Source organism: Vanacampus margaritifer, chromosome 16 (assembly GCF_051991255.1).
Source record: "Vanacampus margaritifer isolate UIUO_Vmar chromosome 16, RoL_Vmar_1.0, whole genome shotgun sequence".
NCBI classification, from domain to species: Eukaryota; Metazoa; Chordata; class Actinopteri; order Syngnathiformes; family Syngnathidae; genus Vanacampus; species Vanacampus margaritifer.
This window is the reverse complement of record NC_135447.1, coordinates 11,640,010-11,648,613: the sequence shown is the minus strand read 5'-3', so window position 1 is coordinate 11,648,613 and position 8,604 is coordinate 11,640,010. Positions and strand designations below refer to the sequence as shown.

General features: G+C 42.0%; 1 protein-coding gene across 1 annotated transcript; it reads left to right on the top strand.

Annotated features, from left to right (window-relative positions):
* Positions 1-924: 924 nt before the first annotated feature.
* Positions 925-4,495, top strand: plac8l1 (PLAC8 like 1). The gene is made up of 4 exons (XM_077546226.1): positions 925-1,307; positions 3,034-3,239; positions 3,310-3,446; positions 3,844-4,495. Exons 1-4 carry the CDS (start codon positions 1,282-1,284, stop codon positions 3,973-3,975), a joined length of 501 nt encoding a protein of 166 aa, XP_077402352.1. The 5' UTR covers positions 925-1,281; the 3' UTR covers positions 3,976-4,495.
* Positions 4,496-8,604: the final 4,109 nt, after the last annotated feature.

The following is an 8,604-nucleotide window of genomic DNA, read 5'->3' as shown; positions in this document are numbered from 1 at the left end:
GTGACATGCTACAGCCAACTTAACCAATAAATCAACTAGGCATTTTCTCCCTGAATCATTTTTTTCCCCTTGCCTGTACCTCATTTGTTGGAGTCAGGTTTTGTTGGCAAGCCCAAGGGTGAGTGTAACATTTGCTTGCTTTGTGTTTAAAAGGAACATCAAAAATGTGTCCCTATGTGGCTCTGAGTTAAAACAAATGCGTTATCATAATGAGAATTAGTTTGAAGTCTTTCGGACAAACATCAATCGTAAAGCTGTTAAAATAATGACAACATTTTTGTCCATAAGTGTACTTTTCCTAGATGTAAGGCTGGCACCACCAAAAATATTTAACTTTTATTTTGAAGTGGCTGTAAACAGGATGCTGCATCAACAAGGCGACCACTGGGACAAAACTTAAAGGTTTGTAGAGCTCTGTCGAATATATATATTTTTAAAAGTACTTTCAACTCGTATGTATGTTGGTACACTTTCTCTGTCACACTATAAATATGTAATCCATTGATTTTTCAATATGCTGTAACTAATATATGTATATATAATGAATATCTACTAAAGTATCTTAAATGTAAATTTCTCTTATTGAAATATTCATTGATCGTATGCTTAGGTGATATATATAAAAAAAAACAAATAACATTTGTATAAGCTGTATGCAATTTACAGGAAAAATAAGTCCAAACTTGAGACTGATGAATAAAAAATATTTCATGTGGCTAATGTTGTCACAAGCAATATTTGTGTGTCAATAAATGATTGGTTAAAATGACCATTGTAATGTACTGTATGTAGTTATCATACTATATGAATGAGTGTCTTTGATGAACGTGTGGCTTTAAGGAAGGGGAGGGAGTCATGTTGTCATGTTGAAAGGGATGATAGACTTGAAAAGCGTAAAGGAGAGTATCTAGCTGCTTGCTTTGTAAACAAGTTTTGGTTGTGGAGAGTAAAGAGTCAAGACATTCATCATTGTACTACATCCCCAAATTGTTATCAATCATTCAAACCTGATTTACAGAATTCGAAATATTTAATTATTAACCTGTAAATAGTACATTTATGTTAAGTGTATGCTAATCCATTGATGTATATCTTTTGCAGCGTTTAGTGCAAAGGACTGCTAGTAGACTTATCTCTACTGGACAGCATTTTTTGTTTTTTCTTCAACTTGTGCGTTATGAGCCCCTGACACGCTCCCTCACACTTGGTGAGTGTCACATCTCCCTCCTCGTCATCTCCCAGGCCTTCCTGCCCCTCTCTGGATGCCAGCAACTCGGAGTGATGGAGCAGACCGTTGTCACACGCCAGTAAGTGTTTGGCTTGTTCACCACTCAGCGTTACAGCAAATAGTCTTTGGCTATAAGCCGCTACATGCTTGCCTTCTTTCTTGGCGTTACATTCACAAGCCACAACATTCAGTACACTCACTTAAATCGAATGAGATCATCGTCCAATGTAAGAGATGCATACATGCTTTCAATTTTCTAGACACGACTTTGATTTAATGGTGGTGTGGCCAACATTGGGAATTGGTAGAAATTGTATTTATTCTAGGGGTGTCAAAATGTGTTTGTTAATTTTTAGTTAATGTAAATTTTAGGCACGATTAATGACAGCCCCTTACTTGTACTGGGGGAATTCCAGTCGCAACGCAGCAGACACGTCCACGTCAAAAATTTGCAGTAATAAATTTAATAATAATGCATGTATTTGTGGAGACTGGGGTCAAGTTGTATTTTACAATTTTGAAAATATAATGTAGAATTTCACTTTCTCTTAATTTGAATAGAAAATGCACTGAAATGTCACCGTCTTAAAAAATGCAATTATGCCATTTAGTGGCAGAAAAAATGACAACACAAATCAACATCACTCTTTTCTTATAGTACAGTACGTCTTATTAAGTTTAACTCAATTTGATGAATTATGAAATTACTGTATCAATGACTAAAAGATTCAGGAATATTTCAATTAGTTTAACGTGTTTTTTCCACTTTTATGTTAACAGAGTATGAAAACTTTTGTACATTTAAAACATATCAAATTTGTCATTAAGTTAACAATTGAAGTCATGCAATTAATTACGATTACAATTTTTAATCACCTGAAACTCCAAATTTATTTAATTAATTATTTAATTTTAAAATTAACTCATTCACTGGATATTTGACGTGTAGAGCCATAAATGGCAGCCAGTGAATGATTGGCAACAAAATCACAAATGAGCATGCAATATGCTTGCAATGTTTTATTACATTTACTTACTTGCCTTAAAAGGAACCCCGACTGTCATGACAAGTTTACTCTATATTATTTGGTTGGTACTAACATAAGTATGAGATTCATCTTTCAAAAATTATTTCCAGTTTAATACATTTTGTAGAAACTTTATTTGGACGTACGCCGCCATTGTTATTTACCTCGCAACGCATCCAGTGCGTAGTGACGTTGAACGGCGGCGACGGCTCTCTGCCAAGCAATGTCATGTGAAACGCCTATAAAGAAAGCGAGGGTAAGCCTCGTAGCGTTCCTAAAGAAACCACGTGAGATCGGGATAGAGATGCCCAAACAATGCGCCAACTGTTTTATTTTGAAATATACCGGATCTACTTTGATGCCAACGTACGACTTCCTGTCCAGCTCGTGTAATTTTGAATGCTTTCTATCCCTTGCGGCGGCCGTACGGAAAACGTCATTGGTTGTCACCCTCCCCTCACGTCGTGCCCTCGTCATTCACCAGGCGCATTCAAGAGTTTTGATCGTTTATTTAGAAACGCTACATACCCGTTTCACATTCTACCCGCCATTCTATGTCACTACGCACAGAATGCGTTGCAACGTAAATACAATGACTGGGTACGTCCAAATAAAGTTTCTACAAAATGTATTAAACTGGAAATGATTTTTGAAAGATGAACCTCATAGTTATGTTAGTAACAACCAAATAAATAATATAGAGCAAACTTGCCATGACAGTCGGGGTTCCTTAATACAAGAACAATAAAAGTGTTTTACTAACTGAACATGTGCTAGACCTTCTCTATCAGGATTTCAGGAGAAGGGGGAACAAAGTTTGTCCACAGGAAGTAAGCCGAACTGGAGGTCAAACAACGCCCCTTACGCAGCGGCGCTGACCCAGCCCGGTCTGGGCGTCACCACCACGACTATCACCACCATCACGCAGTCGGGCGGCGACTGGACCAGCGGCCTGTTTGACATCTGCGGGGACAAGTGGACATGTAACTCATGTTCATGGAAGTGTTGTCCTTTTTTGCTTCCGGTGCTTGAGATTGTGTTCTTCCCGCGCAGGTATCGTCGGCGCGCTGGCGCCGTGCTGTTTGGACTTGAGTCTCGCTAACCAGTACAGCGAGTGTTTTTGTTTGCCTCTCCTGCCAGGGTCCACCTTCGCCATGAGGGTCGCACTCAGGGAGCGCTACAAGATACGAGTGAGTCTCATGTACAGGACTGATGGGGGGGGGGGGGGGACCCATAATTATGAAAATTGCTGTCAATATTTCCTGTCAAAGCCTCGGCCCCTCCACCTCCCTCTTTACTGTATGCCCCATCTCAGGCGGCGGCCATTTTGCCACTTACTGTCGACTGAAAATGACATCATGGAGCCTAATGGCTCAACTTGTGGATGTCACATTACCAAACCCAGCTCTTAGACACTGTGATGTCATTTTCACTCGACAGGAAGTGGTAGTGGCAGTACTGGACAAAATGTCCGCCCCCTGTAATATATATATATTTTTTTTTGAAAGACAGGACAATTGATATTCCGATCTGTGAATGTGTAACTGCGAAATCCCAAATGAATAGCATTCTTGCTGTGTTCCACAGGGGAACATGTGCGAGGACTGGAGCGCGGCATGTTGCTGTTACTCCCTGGCCGTGTGTCAGATGGCGCGAGAGATGAAGCGGCGCACGCTGACTCGCACGTACCACGTGTCCACCGCGCTGCAGTGCTCTTGACTGGAACCACCGCCACAGCAGTCGGAATTTACCGCGGCCGTCTCGCGCGCTCGAACTCTCATTCATTCGGAGGGACCCCGAAGGAAGCCTTTACTGGCCACTTCATTAGGTACACTTGCACAATCGGAAATCTATTGCAGCAATTGTCTTTATTAAAGAAAGATACTAATGCGCACTTAATTAACTCTGTCATGACAATCAAAATTATTCTAACTTTGGTTACCTATTTGTCAACATGCAGAGGACAAAATATTAGGAACAGCTTTAAATTTAGTGTCAATTATAGCCTGCGTTATTATTTATATGCTGCATCAAGTATGACCATAAGGTGGCTTTGAGACTTCATATTTGTTTTGGTAATTAGATGAAAATTGTGTTATGTTGTCATGAATAGCAATATATGTGGTCCTCCTGAAAGTGTTGTTAGCATTTTTATGAGCACACCTGTATACTGTTTAACAAATGTGTTTCCAAATTCTGAAAGACAAGTGCTATAAATGTGCAATCTTTACTACCATAATCAGCTTTGTCTGGTTTTAATCAAAATGCATTGTAGAAAAAAAAGAAAAATGATCTATATTATTTTACAGCACGTCCAGAAATATGAGCCTCATAATCTTTGCAGCCGCCGCGTTGTAATGTTTTATGGATTTTGCGGGTCTGAGCTTTTTGATTTTTGTCTTGTACGCCAAAGGTCAGCTGACACATTAAATGTAATCCCTCTCTGCTACATGTCGGCGAGATAAAGCGTGGAAGCAATGCGGGCGCAAAGTAAAGATGGGCATCTGCGGAGCCAATGCAGTGGATATAAAAAGTCTTCACACCCCTGTTCAAATGTATGAATATGAAAAATGGGACCAAGACAAAACGTTTTCCACCATTATGGACCAATAGCCTGTGCAACATACTGTAAATTGGAGGGGAGGGGGGGGGGTGTGCATGAATGACGATAGTGTTGCACAAGTATGCACACCCTTTTATATTCAGAATTGAGCAGTCATGTGGTATGTGGCCATCCGAGGAAACATTTTGGCCATCTATGCTATAGATTGTGCCAGTACCTAATAAAGTGCCCAGTGGGACCCCTGACGAGAGACGCTCAGACGCCGAAAGTGTGTTGATAATAAAATGCGTTGTTTTTTTTGCAGTTGTGCCTTAACGCATCCCTGCCCACGTTCCCACCCTGCAGGCGTTCAATCATGTTATTAATCCTGATTGCTGCGCTTCGCTCAGTTTGAAATGCCAGGCAGCAAGCGTGTGAAAACATCGTTATACACAAAGCAGATGGGTGCTCAAAGGGCAAACATGCCATTAATTACCATCTAGTGGAGGTGGCTGACTACCTGGCAGCTAATTCGCAGCAATTTGGGAAAAGTCACATTCCTAATGTTAAAGAGAAAACGTTGTAACCCAAAAACTCGCCACTTTTTGCGGTCTCACTGTATCGCAGATTTTTTTGACCAACGTATCTAATTTTACAAGATGGAATTGTCGCTATATCACTGGATTTTGCGGCGATTCTACATGGCCTCATGTTACTGGACACTCAATAGCAATAAATGCGAGCCAGGAGGAAAGAGTAAGTAAAAGGCAATCTTTGGGTCCAGGTTCTGGTTTGGAAAGCTTCTTGTGCCTGCTGACTGCAAAGTGCCTATTGTGGGGCTTTCTGGAAACAGAATTTTGCCAAGTCCCGCCCTAAAAAATACACTTAAAGTGAACTGACTGATTTCATGTGCCAGTTTGGCTGGCTTGGTTGCTCCATCACTTTTCTTTAACTGCACCGCTGATCTAGTACCAAAACTGTGGCAACCCCATAAATAGAAAATATTGGATTTTAGGTCATTTTTGGGTCCGTCCATGTCCCCTTTTTATTGACTTTTACAGCCAGGGCTGTGCAGTCCTGGAACACGAATCTGTCACAGCCAGAGATGTAAAAAAAAAAAAAAAAAAAAAAAAAAGCCATTGGGAAAAGTGTCCCCCCCCCCCTCCCACTTCTGAATTCTGCCAGCTGCGGCTTGGGAATTTTTCCCAGTTCTCTGACTGAAAAAGGCTTGTGGCTGTGCCATTCCAGAGAGGGGGAGAAAAAAAAACGCCTTCGCCTCCTCAGCCACCAGGGGGCAGTCTTGCTGCAGATGCGATTTGACTGTTTTCTAATATAATAATCATTGTGAGTGAAGCTGCCCAGAGGGAGAAGTAGTCAGTCCAATGTGCTGATCTGAGGTCAGATCCGGATTCCCCCAGCGGGAGAAGAGGTCAAGATTTGAAGCAGTCCTGGCGCATCTCAAGTCAGCAGGCGGGCCATAAAACGTGCGCGCTCATATTACTTCCTGCACTTTCAGCATCAAAACGCACAGATGCATCAGATGCACACACGCGCTTATAGAAAACAGCCCTTTGGGGAAATGTGTATATGAGTCATTTAGGCTCCATCGTACTCTTTCGCCACTTGCAAACAGATGAAATCAAAACATGGCTCAAGGGGGAGCACATCAGAGCCCCCAGTTGCACTCCCACGCCACTTTTGTAAAGATGATGAGGCGACAAAGAAGTGTTATGCAGACCAACCGCCACTCTCATTTTTCCCTTCCTATTTGGTCACCTTTCACTGCTGTTTCTTGTCAGTTTTTTAAAAATCATTTTTTGTTGTTGCACTTTTTCGGGTAACAGGTGAACTGTTCAAATTTTGTTTGCTTTTAAAGGTCCCTTAGAAAATGACAGCAGCTGTTCTTATGCCGTCATATTGAAGACCTGTAAAGTGAAACCACAGAAAACTGAAGTGAAAGACATTTTGGTTTTAGTCCGAGCTCTGTTGATTACAGACTGGTTAACGCCGTCAGCATTCATGGCGATGTAGCTGTCGCTGCTAACCAACTTGGCAGTTAGCTAATGTGCAAAATTCCGACACTAGCTTCTAAACAAGCAGGAAACAAAACACAAACACAAGAAATGCTCCAAAAGCTCGCAAGTTAGCCCCTTTGAGTTCATAAAAAAAAAAAAAACTCTTACACTATTTTAGAGGCTTTTAAAATGAGTCAAAAAGCAGAGCCATGACCTAGCTAGTTAGCATCGTAGATGTATTTAGCTAACCAAAATGCATCCTCACTGGATGGCAGAATTTTCAGAACCGCTTGGAGTTTTTATTTCAATTCCCAAGCAAGGAAGTGATGCTGCGGATCAACTGAGCCCCGCAAGCACGTTAGCTTGCGAGTTGCGACTGAGCTAGCTGATGGCTAGCACCTTTGGTTGCCATGTAAAAAGTCCCGTGATAACTTTTTTTTTTTATTAAGTCAAACTTTATTGTCAATTTCTTTATATGTATTAGGCATACAAAGCAATCAAAATTCCATTTCTCGCATTCCCGGTGTCAGCAAGACTAAAAACAAGACAGACAATAGTAAAATGCTCGTGCGCAGTTAAAAACAGAAGTATGAACAACTTAAAAACAACTCATATGTAAGAATATTTTGGCGCGAGTGGTAATAGAGGTATCAGTCAGCAAGATAATCAATATGGTGCTGATCATTTCACTTGGTAAAATATAAATGACTTTTGCTGAGCCTAGTTTTACGTGGTCCATTTTTTTGGCAGGACTTCCGTCAGGCACACGCAACGTCAACTTGTAATAACTTCATGTTGAAGACCTAAAAGGCTCGGTTTGTTTGTAATTCCATGCGGGCGAGTAAGATGGAGAATGTTCAAATGTGTTCTTCATACAACACTGACAAAGTAGACCAGGAGAAATATGAAAATGGGAAAAGTGGGGTGAAATCTGCAAAGCTGGAACAGTTGCTCCCTTGGTGATACAGCATGTAGCACTTGGACTTCACCACGCACACACACACAATCCCCCCCCCCCCCCACCCGACACACACACACACTTCCACTCTGTTCATATCACATCCTCACTGACAGTCTTTAGTTGCAAACTGCTCGTCTCTCTCTCCCTCCCTCCCTCCCTCCTCTCTTGCTCTCTCTCTCCCTTCTCACTCACTCTCTCGCTCTCTCTTGCTCTCCCTCCCTCCATCCCTCCCTCCCTCAGACACTCTCTTACGCTCTCTCTCTCTCCCCCTCCCTCCCTCCTTCCTCTCACTCTCTCTTCCTCTCTTTCTTTCTTTCTCTCTTCCTCCTCTCTCTCTTGCTCTCCCTCTCTTCTCTTTCTTGCTCTCCCTTGTTCTCTTTTGCTCTCTCTCCCTGTCCCTCTCTCGCTTTCTCTCTCTCTCTCTTCCTCCCTCACACATACTCTCTTGCTCTCTCTCTCCCTCCCTCCCCCTCTTTCTCTTCTCCCTCCCTCTTTTTCTCTCTCTCTCCTTGATCTCGCTTCCTCCCCTCCCTCTCTTCTCTCTTGCTCTCTTCTTCCTCTCCTCTCCTCTCTTCTTTCGCTCTCTTCTCTCCAGTTCTCTCTCTCTCCTTTCTTATTAATCCCCCTTAGTCTTTCTTCATTCCTTCTTTGTCCATCACTCTCTCCCTCTCGCTCCCGCTCTGTCTCACACTCATTCACAGATAGACAAGTCAAGACACACTGTGTGTGTGAGAATTGAGCTCATTGTATCATTTTTTTGTGTGTGTGGACCAGTCAAAATGTACAGCCATGCACAAGACACACATGTCTTGATGTCAAGGGTTGTGCCT